Raw genomic sequence first — 23,255 nt, 5'->3', positions numbered from 1 at the left:
TTTCCAAACCCACTGGAGCGCCCAGAAAGAGTCCTTCAGAAATCCTGTTTGTGGCTGCTTGCGCCAGGGTTAGTGTCGGTGGTGATCGTGAGGAGCGGAGGGACGTCGGCGAGTCAGTCGAGCCTCTTTTGCATGTCCTTCATCTGCCCGGTGCGTCAACAAACGCTGCCGCATTCACATGCAAAGTAAAGATGGATGTAATGATGCGCCCTCTCCTCTTTCTCACACGTGTTTTCTTTCTTTCCTTTTTGCACGTTGCTCCGGCTTTAATTTGAGCTCTGCCCTCCGTTTGTTTCCTTTTAAGGCGATTAAAAGAGGGCGGCTTTGTTCAGGGCTTTAATTTGTATTTGTGTGGAAAATTTCTTTTTTTTTTTTTTTTTTGACGGTGGCTGCGGCACAGTTTGAATATTCATATTTCGTTAAATGAGGGTCGAGCTGCCGCGGAAACTCTTTTAGTCGCGGATGGACGTAATTGCGGGCGTCGCCGGCCAAATTCATCCAATCGTCAGGGTCAGAGCGGCGTTTCCCTGCAGCCACACGCTCAGTCGGCGAGAGGCAGAAACTGAAGACGTCCTGTATTGAACCAGCGCTCCATAAAACAGTTTATGCATCCAGCTCCGATGTCGATACGGCCGTTCAGCAGCCGGCCAATGTGATTTCCACCGACCTGCTCGCCACTTAACAAGCGGGAGATGAAAGTGTCGTGTCTGAAAATGTGAAATCTAATTGTTATTGTTTCCGGGTGAAGGGCCTCCATTAGAGCGCGGCCACAACTCGTGGCAACGGGGGAAGCGGGTGGGGGAGGGAGAAAAAACCCCTGAGGTGTGTGAGTGCGTGAACGGGACGCTGTGTGTTTGGATCACAGGAGGAGAAGGAAGGAAATGTGATTGTGTATAAGTGAGTGGGGCTGAAAGACGTTTTGCTGGAACCCCTGGTGGACGTGATGAATTGATGCTGCTGTCGGTTTACTGCATTGAAAGGGCAGCTGTTCAACATTATGGACCAGTTCCTCCTTTTTGAACAACCTGCAGAAATGCTGTCGTATGAAATATTAAGACAAACCAATGAATCTATGTTTTTTAATGCTTCAATTCCTGCAAGTTAATTTCTGTTTCGTTTCATTTTTTTTTTTCTTGCAGTCAAGCAGAAAGAAGCTCTGGAGAGAGAATCCAAGCTCAGCATCCTGGAGGCCGGAGTGGCTGACGTGAGTCTCATCGCTCCATTTCCTTATTTCCTTCCTACCTTTGCTACTGGTGTCGAGAGGCGGAGCTTGAAACTGTGTCTCCGCCCCCGTGGCGAGCTGCGATGCTGCGCGCAGTTTCACTGCAGCGTCTCCAACGCCAAAAGCCTCAGTGCCTCCAGTTCTTCGCTCTCCTCGTCGGGCTGCGATCAGACACACAGCTGAACCCCGTCTGTAGTCCCGCCTCTTTCTCCGCTGTTTGGTGACCGGCTGAAAATGTTTCAGTTCGGAGGTTTTAAACGCGGACCTGTAGGATTTAAAGCTTGAAATCTGAGCGATGTAGTTGCCTCACAGATAAATGTATAAAAAAAGATTTAAAGCTGCATTTTACCCTAAACCCCCCCCCCAAAAAAACCACACACATTGTGTATTATAAACCATTCATTCATTCATTCATTCATTCATTCATCTTCTATACCCGCTTATTCCTATTCAGGGTCCTGGGGGTCTGCTGGAGCCTCTCCCAGCTGTCTTAGGGCGAAGGCAGGGTGACACCCTGGACCAGTGGCCAGTTCATCGCAGGGCCACATAGAAACAAACAACCATTCACACTCACATGCACACCTACGGAATGTTTAGAATGTTCAATTGACCTCACATGCATGTTTTTGGAGTGTGGGAGGAAGCCGGAGAACCCGGAGAGAACCCACGCAGACACAGGGAGAACATGCAGACTCCACACAGAAAGGTCCCAGGCCCGGAATCCAACCCACGACCTTCTTGCTGTGAGGCGGCAGCGCTAACCACTGCGCCACCATGTCGCTGTATTATAAACCTTATAAGGAAAATAAAGAAGTGATAAACCAATAGATATCCCAAAATGTCTGCCGCTGGCCAACCCCCGCTGGGTTTCATGCTGTGACGTTGCCATTCTCTGCCACCTGTGTGGGCAAATCGACGGCCGAGTGTCTGCGCTGGCCCATTGATTCATGAGTTAGTCTGCACCGATGACGGCACGCCATTCACCAACGCGCTTATCAGAGTGGCAGCGGGGGAGCGGGAGGGGGAGGTGAGATGAGGGTCTGGGGTGGGGGGAGGGGGAGGGAGGGAGATCAATACTCAACTTCAAACAGGAGCCAATTACGGCCGATCGAAGCAGTTTTCTCTCTCTCTCTCTCTCCCTCTCTCTCTCTCAGCGAGAGAGAGAGAAAACCAAGAGCCACAACCTGCAACAGAACATCCATCATCAGCCAAAGTGTGTTTATTATAGTTTTATCAAGCGCTGTAACGTAAGAATATTAGCGTCCTACATCATAGCTGACAGGCCACAATGCCAAAACAGGAAAGAGGAGGAGGGAAAAGTTCCTGCGGGGCGTCGAGCGGAACGTCGAGCGGAACGACGACAGAGGCGTTGCGGCATTTTTGCAACGTTCCTGCTTTTTACGTTTGCAACCGCAGAAAGGAGCTCCCATTGATTCTCATTCACGTCGTGCTTTTATTTGACAGCGAGCCGACATGAAAGTTTATTGATCCCTGTGGGGGAAGTTAGCTTGTTGCATCAGCAAAAGCAATAGAAAGGTGGGGTTTAAAAGAAAAAACAAGAACAAACAAACAAACAAAAAAAAAAACAGCATTTACTGGAGCCAATGAAGAGCAAGCCGGCAAAATGAAACGCAACATAAATTATTGTGGGCTCCTCGTAATAATCAACCGTCGCTAATGCAATTTCAGCACAAACACAAACAACAGATTGACCCTTGAGTGCTGCACCGGTCTGCATTTACACACAATGAGTTTCCATTCAGCTCCTTTTCTTTCTTTTTTTTTAGTTCATTATGATGTCCCCTTGATAATACATTTGAATAAACATGACAAGTAGAATCTAATTATTAAATATCTCCACCTTGAATCGGTTTCCAGCTGCCTTTTGCATTGAGGAACGAGTCGTAGCGCTTTTGCTTTTGAAAGCACGAATCAGGCCGCCACAGAAAGACCACAGAAGAAGAGGAAGGAGCCAAACTGGGATTGGAAGGTTAATCCACAAATCACACATCAATCAGGACAAGACAAAACTCCATCGCAGTCAAGAAAACCGCTCAGATTTGTTACTTTAGCAGAGGCCAGTTGGAAGAAAAGTGAGATGGTGAATTGTCAAGAGTGAGAAAGTGTCGTCAAATCCAAACGGCTAAACTTGAGTTTGCAAGGCCTTTAAAAAAACAACAACCAACAGCTTTGTTTTTTAATAAGGTCACCTTTAGTTTGTCTGTGTTCCCTCAACATGTGACCGCTGTTTCCTGAGCCTTGGGGGGGACAGGGGGGTCAAAGCAGCACCGCCGCCTCCACAACGAGACTCGTCCCTAATTAAATGTGTGTGTGTGTGTGTGACAGAGGGGGAGGCTGGAGATAAGGTTGCCTTGGCAGCAACCAGATTATGATGATTGTCGTGGAGTGGCGCTAATCCTCCTCCAGCTCCGCTGCCGTCATTTGCTTCTGTTGCGAGAAAAGAAAAAACCCTCCAATCAGCTGATGGAACAAACACACTCGCAGCTGAAATAATCAACAACGCAAACAGCTTCTCGTCGCACACACACACACACTCTTACACACACTCTTACACACCAGCGGACAATTGGTTCTCAGGTCTGGCCTTAACGTGCACGCGTGACCTTCTGCACAGACGTCCACCTGCAGAAGAAGCTTATGGGCTTGATCCTGAGAGCTTGTTAATGTTTCCTCCGTGCAGCCGGATGTTAATCAGCCAATCACAGATTATTATCATGGTCATAAATGTTCAGCATGTCCTTCTGAACGTGACCTGCGCGACCCCAAACATCCCATCTGACTTGGTGGATGAGCTGCTCCTGCGTCGTTTGCAACGAAAGGTAACATTTTCAGACACTCAAAAAGACAAACTTACATATACACTCACACATGTATATGCGGGAGACATGGTGGTGCAGTGGCTAGCACTGCCTCTCTGTGTGGAGTTCTCCCATGTGAGTTCTCTCTGGGTTCTCCGGCTTCCTCCCACAGTCCAAAAACATGCATGTGAGGTTAAATGGGAACTCCATGGCTGCTTTCAAACTGACCAAAACCAGCTGGGTCTCACCCCCTGCTGGCAGGGCGACGTCATCACGCTGCGATCGCATTGATGAAGTGCGAGAGAATTCAGGGAAGTCAACAATGGAGAGCAACATGGAAGCGAGTCTGGCGGGGGGGGGGGTCACTGTACTTTCTTATTGGGGCGCTTTTGACTGTCCTCAACGTGGTCAAAAGGCAGCGGACAATGAACAATTTTCGAGCGCTGACAGAACGTAATCGACTTGAATTTGTTGCTGACATTCAAAGGATTCGTAGAAGGTACAGGGGGAGGAGAAGAGCTTTCGCTGCCTCCGTGGTGGCTGTTGCTAACCAACCCTGCTACGCCGACTGTTCGCTCTACGTGGATCCGGGACAGAGAACACCGTTTCTGGTCATCAAGTTGAGCGTTTTAGGTGATGAGCAGTGGAGGTCCCACCTTCAGAAGACCCGGGAAACGTTTGGCTGTTTAGTCAAAACCCTCCATCCATAACACGGCAAACTACCAACTTTTGGGGGCCTATCGATCCATGCCGGCAACTCCCCATAGCCCTGTGGTGGTTAGCGAGCCCGGGAGAATACCGCACTATATTCTGCCTGTTAGGTGTTGGTCTTTCAAGGTAGTGAGGCAGGTAACCGATGCTTTGGTGGATACATTGTATCAACGCTTCATTTCCTTCCCAACTGGACAACGTGTAGACGCCACATTCGCTGGATGTCAAGAGCGCGGTTACCCCCGGTCCGCTGGTGCACAGTCCAATTATTGCCCCCAGGGACAACCCAGCCAATGGCCCCGTGATGACCTGGGTGTCATCCTGCCTTCGCCCAATGACAGCTGGGAGAGGCTCCAGCAGACCCCCTCAACCCCGAGTGCAGGAAGAAGCGGGTATTGAAAATGTATATATATATACATATACATATGTCATTAATTCGGGAAACCAGAAGCTTTTTTTCTTACCACCTACTGTCTCAAACTCAATTGTAGCAACCCAGCAGTTATTCCTGCGTAACAAGCAGCGACCTGCCCAACATGTGTCTCTGTCACATGACCAGAGGCTCAGCGGAGGGATGTAATCTGCACATAATCCGCATCCCTGCCGGATAATCTGGCTTTTTAAGGCTTCATCCTTATTAAAGGATGCTGCAGTTTCCGTTGATGCTGCCAGTGCTGCGTGGAGCCTTTCACACACCGGACCTGTGGGCGTGTCTCTGCCCTCTGGCTCCGCCCACTGCCGAGCAGAGCCATAGCATTGTGTTGTTGTCCAGGTGCATCGAAAACCAGGCTGGGCTTGAAAGAGAATATTAATGAGGTTCACTCACACACACACACACACACACACACACACACACACACACACACACACACTCTCACACATACACACACACACACACACACACTCCTGCTGCAATTTTCATCACAAAGAGGTAAATAAATGATGGATAATCCAAACAAAAACTGTGTTTGTGCTTGTTGGACCTATGTGCACGGAGTGTGTGTGTGTGTGTGTGTGTGTGTGGGTGCGTGCGTGCGCCATAGATATTGAAATGTGTCCATGTGAAGACTGAATAGCTGCTGAAGTGTCTCCCTGGCCGAGACGCGGCGCCCGGCTGGCCTTTCATATGCTAATACACACTCGACGCAGTGGCCCTCGGGTGACAGATGCATGCTGGGATACGTCCCAGGTGAGTGTCGGTCGCCATCCCCCACCGCAACCTCCCGCTGGCTCTGGCAGCATCAGCAGCGACAGCGCTCGCGGGTTTAGCATCTGCGGCTAAAGGTTAGCGTTAGCAGGACGCCCTCCCGCCTGGGCCTCTCTCGGGAAGAGCTGGTGATGACGGCGGCGGCGGCGGCGGCAGCAGCGGCAATGCAGCGCTTCACTGAGCGTGTTTGAGCAGCTGTGTTTGCAGCCGGGCGCAGCAGCGAGAGGACGAGCGTGGCTGCGTTCATGGCGAGTTTGTAACACTCCGCTAGCGGCGGAGCGAGTCGGTGAATCGATTCTCATCAGGCTAGAGTGAGATTTTTAACTAGTGATGAAGTAATGATCAGTCTTGGACGTGGATGGCATCACCATGGCAAACAGCTGTTTACGGCCAACTCCTTCCCGTTGGCTGAGTGAGTTTCCTTAATCGAAGTGTCCTTGCTCTGCCAAGAGTCTCTGAACATTTTTGGCTGCTACTGTCTCATTTTGAACTGATTACAAATCTATTGGCTTCCAGTCCAGACTCTCATGAGGCCCAGTCCACTTTTTCAGTATCGGCCCTGGACCTTCAGAGCAGAGGGGCTCACGTCCGTGGTGAACGCAGGGATGATGTGCAGCAGGTGGAAGCCGAAGCGACAAAACATCGGCAGCTCCGCTTATCACAGTGATATGATTGAGTCTCATCCGTGTGACTGCTGCTCTAATCCAATCCAAAGCAGGCAAATCACACGTCACGCCCCATAATGCCCGACGTGACTCGTGTGGCGGGTTCGGACCGGAAGCTCGGCTCTCTGAAAAGGTCACTGTGATGTCAGCGGTTGGATCGAGAATCGAATTCTTCCCCGCAAAGAAAAAACACAAGAAAATCAACAAAGGGAAGGAACGTTGGATGGCAACAGTTGAGGTTGTGGGTTTGATTCCCATCCCCCGGAGCCTAACCCAATCATAACATGCTGTGATAGGCCCCGCCTCCTCACCCTGGCGTACCTTTACAACCCTTTCCGGGTTTTTCGCCAGAGCGAAACTCCGAACCGGCCCTGCTGCCCTGATCCGCATGCTCGTCCCCGGGAGCTCCGCGCTCGCTGCTCAGTGGCCGCCGCTGTCGTTTGCCTTGCCTTGCGCCCGTCGACCGAAGCCGTCAGCGGCGGAACCGCGAGCCGTGCGGTGAGCAATTAGCAGGATTTAATCCTCCCTTCATCGTGTGGCCGAGAGCTGATCGCTACCGGCGGGGATGACGAGTCACGACTCCCGCCGCCGCCTCTAATTGGATGGAGTGCATCGCGATGAGGTCATGCCGGCCAGGCGGGGTGACGGCCGAATGAGGGAGGAGAATCTTTTTTTCTTTTTTTTTTGCGGGGTGAACGTCGGCAGCCGGTGTCACCTGCTTTAATGCAGCCGGTTGACGTGACCAAGATCGACCGATATTCAAAAGAATTACAAAATCACCGGGAAAAAAATAAAAGTTAGTCAAGCTTAAACTCCTGCCTCTGACTCTGAGGCCGCCTCTGACTTTGCTCTTCAGACGAGCGACCCAACGCAGTGATAATATTTTGTCGAGAGAACAATCTCCCGCTGGTGCTGACCTTGGCCGCTCTCAACAGCTGACGAATGCTCTGAAGAGACTGAGAGTGGTTTTATTTTGCCGCCTCCTCTCGAGGCTCCAAAATGCCGCAATTATTTCGCTCCCAGCCAGCGATAGGAAATAAAGAACAGATGCCCGATTGCAGATTTCAGCGAAGCGATTGTTTGCACCTGATCAAAGTGATTTCCGACTGGACGGGACAGCTGATAGGATTTGATGTGTGCCCTCTGTGAAAGGACATCAGATTCACTCTCACCGTCCTGGGACTCTGAACTTCACGCGGTTTGTCGTTGTGAGCAGACGACACGACCCGCCAGCGGTGGGCGCTGTTCACGCTGCCTCGGCGACACGTCCGTCTGGGTCGCTCCGACACGCGGTGCCTCATTAGCATCGTTGGCTCGCTCCGCGCACATTAGCCGTAATTAAAAGTGTGAAATTGGAGCCGTTACCTTGAAGTTGGGGGCGGGTCGAGGGCACGAGGCGCGGCGACAGCGCCGGGCTGCAGGCGGCAGGAGTCCTGGCTTCCTGCCACCGACCAGGGAGGGAATCCCAGAGATTAGCCTGCTCCTGCACGGAGGGGGAAACACTTTCAAAACCGTTTTAGTAGGCCATCTGAAGCTCGACACGGCGTGTCAGGTGAAGATTTCTCACAGTCAGAATCAGAAACAGAAGCCTTCATTGTCTTTGTGGGAGAGCATACAACAGAATTCGAGGTGTGCCTCCTGCTTGGTATTTTAATAATATTAAAAAAAAATAAAAAAATTTAAATAGTGCAAGAAAAAACTGAAGTACAAGTAGACATTCCCCTTCCTGCCCCTGTTCGCCATGGAATTTTTTAATGATGTGATCCAACCGTGTAGGGACCCAGTAAGAAAACATAAGGAAACAGACCCACAGGCCTCGATGTTGGCATTCCCCACATTTACCTGCAGTTCGTCCTATATCGTAATACCCCAAACCATAAATACCGAGCAGACAGTGGAGTTGTCTTTTCTTTAAAATGATCGACTATTTGACTTGAAATGGAAAACACGTAACAATGTTGTGCTCTTTCTATCTATGTGTTCGGCTGAAGGGCAGCTAATTCTTTCTGCCTCGTCGGAATCAATAATCTGGTCTCTTCAGACGCATAAACTTTTTTAACTGCTGGTATTTTCACATTAAATCAGTGGATGGTTTTGTGTGTTTTCCCCCCTTGAAAACCCTCTTTCCCGCAGTGACTCTCGGCAGTCGTGCAGCACCTGCAGCCTCCCAGACGTGATGCAACATCTGTGTAACAAACATATTTCAGCATCCAGAACCTTTCCCAGCCGGCACCTTGTTTAAAATCTTCCCCCGAGCGGCAGCTTTGAACAAACCTGTCCGCCTCTCTGCGTTTTCCACGCATTTTGAAGATTATTTTTTATTATTTCCCCCCCCCCGACTGAGGTTTTGTGCCGCAACAGTTTGTCTTGTAGGATTCACCTTTCCATCCCGGTGGGTTTTTTTTTTGTAATATTTGTTCACAGAAAGATATTGATGAGAACATTTAAATCAGCTTTAGCAGAATGTTTTATTTAACCATAGGTAGTTTTGTTAATATGTTGCAAACTGTACTTTTGTTCCGCTTGTGACGACGGCCTTGCTTCAGCACTGTTGTCAGGACGATGACATGAGTTTGCACCACTGGGGTGCAGCTAATTAAGAAAAATTATGCAGGCTTTTCTCTTTTTTTTTATGTCGTCGCCCCCGTTGTGAAATGTGTGACCCCGCCCCCTGACTTCCTGCTGTACAGACAAACCAGGCGTGACGTTGATGGATGGAGGCCTTTGTGAAGAAGCCTAACACGTGCTCGCTGGGTCACATGTACCTGGTATCCCGCTGCTAGGTGCAGCTCGTCACGCTGTGCATGAGGCAGCGCCCTCTAGCTGAGGCGTCCAGGGAAAAAAAATTCAATCAACTGTCACCTTCCAGAAGCCCTGCAGATGTGGGCACCACCACAAGTGAAGCTCTCACCTCCTTGTTGCCCAGAAGAAGCTCACGGTGGCCGTGCGTGGTGGCTAAGCTAGGTGGGGACTGGCTCATGTTTTCAGCGCCTGTTGGTTTGAGACCGTCCCACATTGTGTGAGGAGCAGCTGAGCTGAATGTCAAACAGGAACATGTGAGCCAGAAAACATGCAACGCATAGATGCGCGCGCACACTCACACACACACACACACACTGATGCACACACACACACACACACTGACGCACACAGCCGTGCATAATCGATCCCATCACACACACACTTTCCAATCAACTCCACCCACGCTTCATTCACGCTGCTTCATAAATTGCATCAGCGTGCTCCGCACACACACACACACACACACACACACACACACACGCAAACATACACATACACACACATACACAGAACACAGAGGAGTGAAGGAAATCGCAGTCAGGTAGTGGCAGTGTCACGTGCTTTAAGAAAGTCGTTGTCGCACCGCTAGCTGCTCATGCTAACTGCTACAGTTACGACACCTATCCACCAACCGGGTCACAGCTCACAGTGACGTGCACAACCCGAAGTCTAAATTCTCTCAGATCCATCTTGACAAGCTCCGCTCTGAATCATTCTGGTCACATAGACGTTCACATCAAAGTTGCTGAAAACGGAACTTCTTGTTTGAATTTCTTTCCTAATTAGCTGCTAGCGCGTCGATTAAACGGGCCCTCTCAAGCAAGAGAACCGGATCATGGCGGATTTTGCCGCCACTGAAACTGGACCTTGGCCCTGACCGAGGCCTTCGGGGACGGTACCGACATGTGGCGTCCCGTCATGGTCCGATTATCCGACCAGACTTTCCGTTGCAGACTGCATCAAACGCGTTGTCACAGTCCGTCTGTCAGTCAGCCCAGATGTTCGGCCCGCTCACTGTATGTCCAAGATTTATGTCCCAGGGGGCGCCGGTGGGGGCCGAGGGGCGACCATATCATGCGGCTGATGGCTCCTTTGTCTCCGGTGCCATCCCAGAAGACGAGGCGAGCGGGGGCCGGACCGCGGGGTCACAAGAATCCAAAATATGTTGCCGCGCACACAAAGGACGTCGGTTTGGTGGTCCGGCGCTGAATGAGCCGTGGCCTCGGCGCGAGACAAGAGCCGGCGCTGGGCTTTTTTGTGTCGGCCGGCGACCGTTTGAATGTCACAGGAGCCGTTTGCGGGCGTCCGGGGGACAGACGCCGCCGCGGGCCTCTGATGTCTCTTCAGTGTGACGGCGAAGCTGATGTCCGCGTCGCTCCGAGGCCATCGCACAAAGAGGCAGACGCGCCATTTTTCAAGGCGGTGGCGTGAGCGCCGGTCCAGGGAGATGGATGGCTTGAAGCCGTTTGTCCGCCGTGGCTGGAAAATGTTTTTCATCGTGTGTTCTGGTGGCTGGAGTCGCATCTGGAGTCTTCGAATATCTGGTCAATAAAACAAAATATGTATGAACACACTTGAAAGGAACGGCTAAATCCAATGGGCGCGTGCGTGCTTGCCTCGTATCTTATTCACATTCACACAACGTCTACTGTTTCTCGTGCAAAGTTTCCGCTCAGGCTCGTCTTGGACGACGAGATAATCTGGGAAATTTGAGGCCCAGTGGCTGGATTATCACCCAGGCACAAGTCTAAGATCTCACTCACACACCGTGGAAAGCTCCACCAGAGGGCGTTTATTGTTTCTCTCGACATCACTTTGGATTCGGCTACAGAAAGTGGAGGAAGTGAAGCGAGCGAGTGAGTTAGCCGTGCGTCCAGCGCCGCCCCTCCCACCAACAAGGAGCTTTGTTACCTACGAGCTCAGCCAGCCGTGGAGACGTCTGATTGGCCCATTTTGAATATATCCGCTAGAAGGCTTATTTAGTGGACTTCCAGCTCTTCTTCTGAAGGACCCGCCTCCTTTGCAAATGTGATAGAAAATCCAGATGAAATGAAACCAGACCAGGTTTGGCCCGAGTTTGACCTCCTCCACCGACACTGCTGGGAGAACTTGTTGGACGTTCCAACACCTGGGCTGTTGTCGTGACGTTTGAACGGACTCTGTGAGTGTGTGTGCGTGGGTGTGCATGTGTGTGTGTGTGTGTGTGTGTGTGTTTTAGAGAGGAAAAGTCCAGCAGCATTGGCGCCAGCAGCCTTTTCTTCCCCAGTTCGGTTTGGACTGGTGAGCTGGACGGTGGGGGGTTGACAGAAGTATTAATTTGGGGGGGCTGTGAGGGGATTGTAGAATGAAAGGCACCGGTTGCCCCCCACTCCCACCCCTCCGACCCTCCACACACACACACACACACACACACACACACACACACACACACAAGGGTCCTCCCTGCCTGCCACCTCCAGCTGTCACCAAAGGGGACAAAAGGAGGTGGGGGTGTCGGTGAAGTGGTGGTGGTGGGGTGAATAGAAAGATAAACTCAAGAGCCACCAACCCCCCCGCCTCACTCACGCACACACACACACACACACACACACACACACACACACACAGAGGAAGGACCTCGTCATCTGCATGAGGCAGCATCACCTCATTGCCCCTCAACTTTATTTTCTAAGCAGAAACGCATACACACACACACACACACACACACACGCACACACACGCACACACACACACACACACACACACACACACACACACACACACCTTGTCTTTATGCCTTCATTTGTGTTGTTTGCTGCAGCTGTTGGTTGTCTGCAGCTCATAACTCGTTAGCTGCGTGTGTGTAAGAAGTGAGGAATCGGAGGTGTGTGTGTGTGTGTGTGTGTGCATGTGTGTGTGTGTGTGTGTGTGTGTGTGTGTGTGTGTGTGTGTTTGAACTGCTGCTGGGGACTTCAGATTTATTTTCAGAAGAGAGTTTTAGTTCAAGATCCAGTGAATAAAAACAAGATGTAAGCAATGCTTCCATATTGACTGCTGAAATGGACCATGACGCGCTGTGCACTGCAGGTTGCAAGCGTTCCCAGGATGTCTTCAGTCAGTCTCCATTGTGCACGAAGAGACTTCATTTCTTGAAAACAAAATTAAATTTGATTTTTTTTTTTTTTTTTTTAAGTCACTAAGCAGTGTCTTTCACATCCACCTGCCGGTGTCTTGGGGTTTTCTGGATCAGGGTTTTTTTTATTTTGGGTTTGACATTTTTCATTATCCCTTCTGCATAGATTTTTCCAACTCAAGTTTCCAATTGCTGTTAAGTTAGGGCTGATCGTGAGTCCGTCAGCAGAAGGCAGAAAAATCCCTTCAGTGCTTCACTGTCGTCCAGTTATGATCAGACTGACCAACTGCAGCGTCCGCGCTGACACAGACCCGCAGGAAGCCGCTTCCCGTTCCCGTCACAACCCAACCTAACCCTGGCTGTCGCTCCGCCCCTTTTTGTCCTCCTGTGGATGCTGATTGGTCCGCTCAAACGCTGCCCGTGTAAAAACGGATTCAGCTCGGAGCTTTTCAAGGCGGATCTGAGGCGCGGCTGCGAAATCTCCGTTCCGGCTGCCTTGTGATTTGCACTCGGCTCGTTGGCAGAACATCCCAGCGCACAAGCGCCCCCGTCTTGTGGTGATGATGTCATCGGGAAGCACTCGCTGGATGTATCGGGTATCGGCCTGAGCTTTCTTTCCCGCCTGGCCCAAACTGCCTCATCTCATGCGAAAGATGAGGAGTCTTTAATTTTTGTACGACGAGGGTCTTTTCAAATTGAAGACATGAAAACAATCACGGGCTCCTCCTGTACTGTGTGTCCTGTGTGGAATTTCCTGCAGAGTCACTGAATGCATTCAGTGTCATTCTGAGGGAAAAGCAGAACTGGAGGCTCAGCGTGAGTGTTAATAGATGGTAAAGACATTTTTCATCCCCTCTCCTCTCCTCTTGTTCTCACCTCCTCTTCCTCTCCTTCTCCTCTTCCTCTCTCTCTCTCTCTCTCTCTCTCTCGTGTTCCTCCTTCTGTCGGCAACATGTGGAGCCGTCGCCATGGCAACGAGGGGAGGTGACATGTGCTGTAGACAGGCAGGCAGCGGAGGGAGGGATGGGAGGAATATAAGGAGGAGCCCCACGGCGCACTTTGTAGTCCCCCTCTCTCGCACTCGCAGAGGAGGGAAAAAAAACACACACACAGAGCATCTCACCGACACTGGTGGACCTGCTGGAGGCTGCCGCTGCTGCTGCTGCTGTGCTGCTGGTGGTGTTCCTCCTCCTCTTCCTCCTCTTCCTCCTCCCCTCATCCATCTGAAATCTGCTGAGGCGAATTCTCTTTTTCTGCATTTTTTTCCTCATTTGGCACCGGATGACGAGGGAGCGATGCAGGCGAAAAGACGAAGACTGAGAAATCGGAGGAGACGCCGGGAACTTTTCCCTTCTAGAAAGAGATTCAGAGCAGAGAGAGATGAAGGCAGGTGATGAGACTCCCACTTCTTCCTCCTCTTCCTCATCCTCCTCCTCCTCCTCCTCCTCCTCTGCTGCAGCCGGACTGGAACGGAGTCTAGCGCCGTTGCATTACCTCACCTCGGACTCTGGGTAGGATGTGTTTCTTGTTCCACACGTTTGAGTTGAGGTGCAATGTCTTTCTGGTGATTTTCGCCGCTCGGCTCGTTAAAAATGGTGTTGATGATTTCAGCCTCGCATCCCTCGCCCATTAAAAGAAAGAGAGAGAGAGAGAGGGGAAAAAAAAAAGAAAAACCCAGATCCCGGGAGGTTCCCTCGGCCGGAACGCCGAGGCGACTGGGAGTATCCGACGCTGGAGTTTAGGCGGTGATTGACGGCGCACCCTGCTGGAGAGGCGTCACGCAGCTGCATCTGGCTGCAACGCTGCAATAACATTTAGTTTAATGTGATTGGGCGGCTGTTTACAGCGGGCTGCACGCCGCTGGAGGGGAGCGTCCTGCTCGCGCCTTGCTGGGGTTTTATTCCTGCTAATGCTCGGAAGAAGTGAGGACTTGGAGGGGCGTGTGTGTGTGTGCGTGTGCGTGTGTGTGTGTGTGCGCGTGTGTGTGTGTGCGTGTGTGTGTGCCGGCGAAACAGATCTGGGCTGGTTTTGAACTGAACCGTGTTGCTGCTGCAGGTTTCTTTCGGGAAATTGTGTGTTGTGGGAATTTCACTGTGGTGTGTGTGTGTGTGTGTGTGTGTGTGTGTGTGTGTGTGTGTGTGTGCGCGCGCACACTTGAGTATTGCTACGGTGTCGGAGTGTGTGTGTGTGTGTGTGTGTGTGTTCACACCTCAGCCCACGTACATAGTCGCATCTGCCTGCAGCTCTCTGTGTGTTTGTGGGTGTGTGTGTGTGTGCGTGTGTGTGCGTGTGTGTGAGCGCGCGCGCGAGAGTTTGTGCGTCCAGGGTTCGGTTGAGACCCCGGCTGAACTTTTTCAAAGGAGCGGGCATGAGTCGGAGGTGATGGGATGGATCTTTGTTTCCTGCGGCGGCTCGCCGTGCCGGGGAACAATAGCCGGCCGCCGCGCTCCCTCTGACCTCTGGGCTCCCGTTGTGAATGAGCCCGAGCCGTGCAAATCCATCCGCCTTTTGTCCACGAGAGCCCGGATAATCCAGCCCCCCCCCCCCGCTGCTCCCCCGAACACCCGAACAACCCCCCTCACCCCACGCGCCGCCCCCAAAGTCCCGAGACGGAACGCTCGGCCGCTTCTCCCGCAGCTGCAGGGAAAAAGAGAAAAACCTCTTCAATTTGAAATTCTCGACATTTTATTGATTATTGACACCTGGAGAGTCTGGGGGGGGGGGTAGTAGGGTGGGTGTGGGCAGGGGGCGGGGGTGGGGCCATCCGAGGGTCAGTAAAAGTGAATTGGGTTCTGTCTGTCTGTCTGTCTGTCTGTCTGTCTGTCTGTCTGTGATTGTGGAGTGTGTCTGATGGTTGTGAGGTACGGACGGCTTCCTTCCTCCTCCTCCTCGTCCTCGTCCTCCTCGTCCTCCTCCTCGTCCTCCTCCTCGTCCTCCTCCTCCTCCTCATCCTCCCCCTCCTCCTCCTTCTTGGCAGGGCCCGGCGACAATGAATGCATGACGGGAACTCCCTTTTCCTCGCCGCCTTTTTTTTTTTTTTTTTTTTTTGACTCCAGGGGAGGGGTGAAAACGACATTTTCCTTTTCCATTTGAGCGCCACACGCAGCGGGCGCTCAAATGGAGATGGCCGGTTTTCACCCCACCGCTGCAAGGCGTCGTCAGAGCACCTTCTCTTTTCCTTTCTTTTCTTTTCTTCCGTTGTTGTTTCATCTCAACGATGGCACCTGCGCTGCCAGATTTCTTCCCCGACGCCCTCGATGTTCGGTGGCGCGCCGGCTGAAGCCGAGCAGCTACCAGCACCGCCGAGCCTCGGAAAAAACAGAGTTGGGGCCCGAAGAAGATCGAGCGGCCAAATTTAAAGCCGTCACACACAGTTTGGGCTTCGTGTCTTGAGCGGTGCTCGCCACACACACACCTGCCCGGCCCTGTTTCCCTCCCCAGCACCCCTCCCTCCAACCCGAGACCCCCGAAACCCCCCCCCCCACAACCCCATCACGCCACCGTCCTGCTGCTGGCGTCTTGCAGACAAAACTGGATGGAGCAGGTGCAGCAGGAGACATTAGTCTGAATCAACGTCGGCCACAGAGCAGGATGGGCGTGTGTGCGTGGGCGTGTGTGCGTGTGTGCGTGCGTGTGTGTGTGCGTGCGTGTGTGTGTGTGTGTGTGTTTTGAAAGACGACAGAGCTGTAGCAGTCGAAACCGAACTTCATTTAACAAACGACGAGACAAATGAATTTGTGAAATGCGGCAAATGAAAAACAAGGGAGAGGAAAGATTCTGAGAGGCCGACGGACGGCAGCGAGAGGGCGTGTCGTCGCTGCGAGGGAGCGTCGCCGAGCCGAGCCGAGCCGAGCCGAGCCGAGCCGAGCTTTCCTCCGTGAAAATGTGTGTGATTTGAATCCCTGCAATGTGAGTCACTGCGGCGGCTCTGGATGAATGTTTGAAAAACCAAAAAGTTGGATCAGGATTGTTTTCATGTTTTGTTTTTTTGTTTTTTTAGCGAGGCAGCGCCGCTGCTCGCTCGGACACGCCCACTGTCTCCCTCCTTCAGCGCCCTCACATTACTATGCAACCGGCTCGTACAGTACCCACCTCACCCCACGGCCCCCCTCCTCCCTCCGCCCGGCTATTGAGACTCCTTTTCTGCGGGAACTCTTTATCAGGTGCTGAATGCGGAGGCGGCAGTGAATGAAATCACGGGGGGCGTTGGAGGGGGTGGAGGGCGGTGGAGGGCGGTGGGGGGAGTGAGGGAGGTGGTGGGGGGTGAGGGGGTTCACTGCCTGAAATTGGACTGGAATTCCAGAACAATCCGTGTTGAAGGGTAGAGCGCTCCTTCTCCTCCTCCCCTCTTCCTCTTCCTCCTCTTCCTCCTCCTCCTTCTTCTCTTCCTCCTCCACCTCCTTATCCTAGTCCTCATTCTTCCCCTTCTCCTTCTCCTCTTCCTCCTCCTTTTTTTTTCTCTTCCACCGCCACCTCCTTCTCTTCCTCCTCCTCCTCCTCTCGGGGCTGACGAGAGGCGTTCCACCAGGCCGCCTCCCCCTCCCCCCACTTTTTCTCTTTTTTTTTTCTTTAAGCACGCCACGCTGCACCTTGCCTGATCTCTGCCACCACTGGACCTGATTATTTCTTTTCCTCCCTTAAATTTCCCCGCCACCTTTTTTCCTCAACGCTTCGAGACGGTTCGATGGAAAGAACCCGCCGAGCGCCGCTGTTCGGAACAAGCTACTGATTTGCGATAGCACATCTTTCTTTAAAAAAAAAAAATAAATAAATAAATGAACAAATCTCGCAACCGTGTTGCAAAAGAATGTGAGAAAATTTTGAGGAGGAGAAAAAGCCGAATTGGAGCAAAGACGATTGATTTCTGTTGACGATTTTTTGTCAGGAGGTTTTTTGTCGTTCAAGACAATTTGCCGCTTCTCCCTCTCGTCGGTTCCTGCCTCGCCGCTCTTTGTTGTGTCGACCATTATGTCGCTGTGTAATAACGGGGAATCACAGCGCGTATTGTTCGCTCTCTGCAGTTGGAAATTAAAAAAAAAAAAAAAAAAAAGGGGGGTGTGATTGGCCAATGTGGAGCCGGCTGGTGTCTGGAAGTGAAAAGCGAGCTGCACTTGGTTGAAAATGTTCAGTTGGACTTGAGAGTCTATTTTTTTTTTTTATCTCGTCTCGCTCGACAAAGCAGTTCAAAGAGATAGCGAGCGGCCGCCGACGGAGGGCCCGGCGCGGCTGCAGTGTAGCTGTGACGGTGCTGCCTGGTCTGTTTGCTGGTCTCCTCGGCTGCGGAACGCTTTGCTAAACAGGAGTTTATGCATTCTGCACACCGCTGGGCACAGATGGTGGAACAAACGCTCGTGATTATACTTTTCATCACGCACAGTGATATGCATATTTATGTCTCGCCTAAAAAAAAAATTAAAAAAAAATGGAAGAAAGCATCATGTGATGTCGTAATGTTGGTCACTTTGATCTGCCGGCGTAAAACATTTCATTTTTGGAGCGGCCGGTGCAAACAAAACCCTGTGGAGAAAATATAATTATTGCTTTTCAGAGGCCTCAGATAGATTTCTGTTCAGTCTTCAGACGTGTTTGAGTTCCCAGCTTTAATTTACATCCAGATTCACCAGATGCAATGCTTCCCAAAGCTTTGGGATTTGTTTTACCTTCTTCTGGGTAAAAAGTCTGAAGAAAACAACAAGAACAAAAAAATAGAGTGAAGGACTCTGATTGGAAGAATCCAGACTTGATGCAGCTGCATTCCATGGCCGATCAAACTTGGAAAGGCTCTCGATCAAACTCCAACTTCAACTGGAGAACTTTGCGAAGATGAGTTGCTCCACAGATGCGGGAACGTCGGCAAAGCTTACTAACCTTCAACCTGCCCTTCTGTCTTTGTCTGGTTTGCCACTGCAGGGGAACCAGATCAAACAGATCCCCACCAAGTACAGCCAGGCCGAGTCCACCAAGTTCCTGGTTCTCACCGTGGTGTCCATCCTGTGCATCGTGACCGTGCTGCTGGCCTCCACCGTGGTCTACTGCCTCCGCCACCGCTCCCACCACAAGCTGAAGGAGAAGCTCACCAACCTGGGAACTGACACGCCCGGGGATGCTACCACCACCTACCAGGTAGGAGGAGCTACCGCACCGCCGGGGCTTTTCATACAAACTCCAGGGCGTTTTCGGGACAGTTGTTGGGTTGTGTGGTCTCAAACGTTGTAGATGTTATAAAATTCGAATCAAAGCACTGGCCGACTTAATAAACCTTGACAATCGCTGCACTCAGGGCTCGTCTGATGCTACAGCTGTTATTTAAACTATCACAGAGTGAGTGTTTAAAGCGCTTCACATCGACCCTTGATCTTCAGCTGTGATAATGTGCAGTACAAAGGATCCCTGCAGCTGCGCGTGTGCATGAAGACGTAAAGTTAAGCTGCGCCTGATGGCTGCTGGTGTAAAACGTCTCAGGAAAAGCCGCCGGTGTTTATGGAAGCGGCCATGAATCTCTGCAAACGCCTCCATAATGCATAATAGATGCGGCGTCGTAAAACACCATCCTGATGATTACAGTATATGACTGCGATAAAAAGTTAGCCTGGCCATGATAAAAGATGACAGCGGCATGTGTTGCTTCTCGGACTGGGATCTAAGAAAAAAAAAAAAAAAAGGGACAATATCACCATTTTGTACTGAATTGACTTTTGTCAAAGCCCAAACTACCAAGTCACTGTGATCCTGTGCAGCATTTTTCAAAGGGCCCCAAATAAGGAGCCAATATCAGCAAATTTGTTTTTGATCTGCATCAAGATATCATCATTTCAACTCAGATTATCCACAATAGAAGAATCACAACAAAAAACAAAACAAAAAGAGTTGAATCATGAATTAAATTAAATCCATTCGCACCAAACCTCTTAGTTGGGCTCTCAGCTCATTCTTCAATATTTTTGCTCCATCCTTGACCTTTGTCCCCACGGAAGCAGTCTGAACGGAAGCCGTCCTGCGAGCGTGGATTCCTAACGAGACCCGAGGCGTCACTTCACTGCTCCGCCCCTGAGGCGTTTCAACGTCGCAGACCACACATGCAAAATCGAATTCCAAATAAAAAAAACAAAAACTCATCAAAATAAGCAATATAAATAAAAAAAATCGTATGCCGTTTTTTATTTGCATTTTTCGGATTTAAATTTCAACAGTAACGTTTTTCCACGGGCTAATAATACATGTAAAAATAAAATCACATCAATAAACCAATGAAGTAAGTCATAATAATATCATTCAATGAATGTCCTGCCCTGATTGACCAGCCAAAATATATGTACGTGCAGTATAGTACTGGTGGGCCAGTCCTAGGAGTGATTGTGTATTACTGTGCAGGCTAAATAAAATGACACTGCAGGCCAGAGCATTTTGTGTAATTTGAGGGAGCTAATTGGAAGGCAAAGGCATCGCTGTGTTTACACCTTATTTATCCGATCTGGAGCTGATGGAGAAAAAAGAAATTGGTGCTCAATTTTTCAATTTTTTTTTTTCCACTGTTGCTCAAAGTTCCCCTTCCTCCGCCGCTGCCACCGCCGTCCTCGCTGACGAGCTCCGTGTCGACTCCCATCTTAGCCGCGGTGTAAGCCCTCGTCTCTTTGTCAGCACTGCTGCTGCTGTGTAGAGGGCTTCCCTGGGCTGGATTGTGTGTGTGTGTGTGTGTGTGTGTGTGTCTGTGTGTGTGTGTGTGTGTGTGTCTGTGTGTGTGGTCTCCGGGGCTACATGCAATTAAAGCAGACAGGAAGCGGTAGGCTGCCTGACGGCAATACCGCCGTTGCAGCTCCTTCACGCTGGCTGTCAGACACAAGCGCGCACACACACACACACACACACACACACACACACACACACACACACACTCAGGCTGGCAAACACTCACGCAGCAGCAACTGCATCCTAATGATTTTTGCCCTTGGCACGTTTTGTTTTTCAGGCCTCATCTCTCTCCCTCTCCCTCTCTCTCTCTCTCTCTCACACACACACACACACACACACACACACACACACACGCACAGAGTTTTCTCTGCGACCGTCACCGCCACCAACTCCCCGTGACTCCACCTTTAGCGCTCGACTACCCGCAGCCCTGTCAATCAAACAGTCCCAGCGAAGCGGCGACGCGGGATTGGCCGACGCTAACGAAGGCAACGTTGATTGACGGGCGTCAGCGGCGAAGTGCGGCGCCGTGACTGACGGCCGGTGGCAGATGACGCTCCTCAGCCAGCCAGCCAGCCAGCCAGCCAGTCGGCGGCTCCCTGGACGACTGAGCGTGGAGCTTCGTGCTTGAAAGGTTTATCTCGTCCCCGAAAAGTCTGCGGTGTGCGGAGAAGCGATCGGCCGGCAGATCTCGATGGCGCTGGGTTTTCCACCAATCAGGAGATGTTATCCGCAAAATACTTTGTTATCGTGTGTGAAGATCGCTGGGCGTCGCTTGCGCCGTGAAATCTGAAAATATGAGACGAGACGTTTGAAACTGGTCTGAATGTCTCAACACGCCTCCCTTTCAGGGGTTCTAGACCAGACATGGGCAAACTACGGTCCGGGGGCCATATGTGGTCCGTTAAGCTTTTTTAATCCGGCCCGCTAAACTTGAATAAATAATAGTCATGGTCAGTAAGTAATAAAATAGCTGTTGTTCATCCATTTTTTTTTCAGTGTTTTAAGAGTCATTTCAATGAAGAGCTCCACACCGTGGGGCTTCAGAGACACATTTTGTCGCAACACTTTTGTTCATTTACAACTGACATTGTAGCAACGTGTTTTCTACGTATCCCATGATATATTTTTTAGTCCTATAAGGAACGAACCAGGATGAAAATACACACCTTATCACGAACAGGACAACAGTGTCAACTTTTCTTAACTTGATTCTGGATTCTGGTTCTTTTTTTTTAATGGCACGTTTGTTGACAGACTCCTCCCCCCCTCCCTCACTGCACCGCGTCGTATCGTGTTCCTCTTGCAGTTATTTATTCATGTATTTGTTAGTTTGACCAAGCCCCGATTTGTTTTGGTCAGGAGGGCGTGTTGGCAGAGGGGGCCCCCCCCCAGCCTTTCCTCCCCAACGGCAGACTGCTGAACAACAGGGGGCGCTGTTGGAAGCACGTGCTTCCAAACCGCTGTTGCCCCGGTTTGATGCACGACCCGCTCGCGCGCCGCCACGTGCGCTCCCTGGCACGGCGCCCGGTAGGGGGCGTTGCTCGTGCTTCTGTTCTGTTGCATTGAAGGTTGACGAGGCAGAACGAGCATCAATTAGGCGAAAAACTAAAGAATTAGCGCTTAGCTTTAGCGTTAAGTCATATGTTGTTGTTTTTTTTTTTATCTACCGTGTCCTTTAAGTCACTTCAGCACAAAGAATGAAACAGTCACACGTATGCGTACATATGTATAGTACTTTCAGACATTTTACAGCTCCTGATCCACTTTTTCTGATCACATGACTTTCTGAGAGATCTGGAGCTGTGTGTGTGTGTGTGTGTGTGTGTGTGTGTGTGTGTGTGTGCGTGTGTGTGTGAGAGAGAGAGGGAGAGAGAGAGAGAGAGAGAGAGAGAGAGAGAGAGAGAATTGTTTAGGTCTTCTAGTATTCATTCATGACTTGGCTTCACTTTAACTCTATTATTTCTATTTCTATTTTAATTAAAATTAACTACATTTTAATTACAACATTACATTATGATAATTTAAAATCTAATCATCCAGTTTAAACTTCACCATGTCATTTCATTTTTGTATGTCATTTTTGGGTGGCAGTGTTAATTTTAATTGTCAACACTTGCACTGTAACGTCACTGTTAAATTGTTGGTTGTTTTTGTATCATTAACACATTCTAACAGCAGCTCCTGCATCTTAATGAGTTGGTCCTTTTTTTTTCTTTTTATATCTCCCTCATCTCAGCATTTAGATTCACCCGCTAAGGGTTCCTGCCAACCTGCCGTGTCAGTCTCAGCGTCTGCTGGCGTCTCATTAGTTCTCCTTTAGCAGCGTGATAAACACTTTTACAGCCTAGTTGTTGCATTAAACACAAATGACATGTTTGTTGAGTGTCTGATGTGGTCACAAGCGCTTGGGAAAAAAACTAAACACACGAATGTAGAAGTTTTATCGGGATGGTAAACCAGTGGAAGGAGATTGTGTCGCTGAGATCAGCGGGAGTGACTCCTTTTTTCATCCAAACTCTTCTTGGCCGCGTCCTAATTGGCTCTCCGAGGAGGCGGGAGGCCGTTTGGATTCGGCTGTAATGACGTCAGAAAAGAATTTGTCCCCTGCAGCCGCTCTGTTGAAATATGGAAGCTGCTGATTGTTGGTCCCCCGCTCGCACTGAACAGCCGTAAAGCGGCGCCATCGGCTGGCAGTGCCAGAAATCACAGCGGATGTTTTTTAACTGGGAGAGGAGGCGGAGCTTTACAGATAACCACCCCGGTAATCAGTTAACAACCAACCTGGAGCCTGCGAGCCGAGTGTCTGCTGGTCTGATGCTGGTCTGGTGCTGGTGCTGGTGCTGGTGCTGGAACACAGCAGCAGCGGGCCGCGGCAGGAAACTGGGAGCACTGGGAGAACCTCATGCTGACCAGGCTTTGGAAGACAGGGGGAAATGTCGGGAAGACAGAGTCCAGAACAGGGGTGGCAGTCAGTCTGAACTGCCAGACCGAACATTTGCTTTCGCACCTCCGCGCGCTCCAGCTC

The 23,255-nt window shown here is 50.7% G+C and overlaps 1 protein-coding gene across 1 annotated transcript in view; it reads left to right on the top strand.

The window, feature by feature from the left end:
* The window catches only part of slco5a1b (solute carrier organic anion transporter family member 5A1b), an 80,238-nt gene that overhangs the window by 35,179 nt on the left and 21,804 nt on the right, over positions 1 to 23,255 (top strand). Inside the window, exons 12-13 of the mRNA XM_076044464.1 lie at positions 1,140 to 1,204; positions 18,449 to 18,661. Coding sequence (XP_075900579.1) covers positions 1,140 to 1,204; positions 18,449 to 18,661 — 278 coding nt within the window. The remainder of the gene's footprint in view (positions 1 to 1,139; positions 1,205 to 18,448; positions 18,662 to 23,255) is intronic.

The sequence above is a fragment of the Nelusetta ayraudi genome, unplaced genomic scaffold (assembly GCF_046127955.1).
Source record: "Nelusetta ayraudi isolate G7.1 ecotype Tasmania unplaced genomic scaffold, CSIRO-AGI_Nayr_v1 ptg000081l, whole genome shotgun sequence".
Lineage (NCBI taxonomy): Eukaryota > Metazoa > Chordata > Actinopteri > Tetraodontiformes > Monacanthidae > Nelusetta > Nelusetta ayraudi.
Note: the sequence above shows the minus strand (reverse complement) of the source record. Positions and strands in the feature narration are given on the sequence as shown.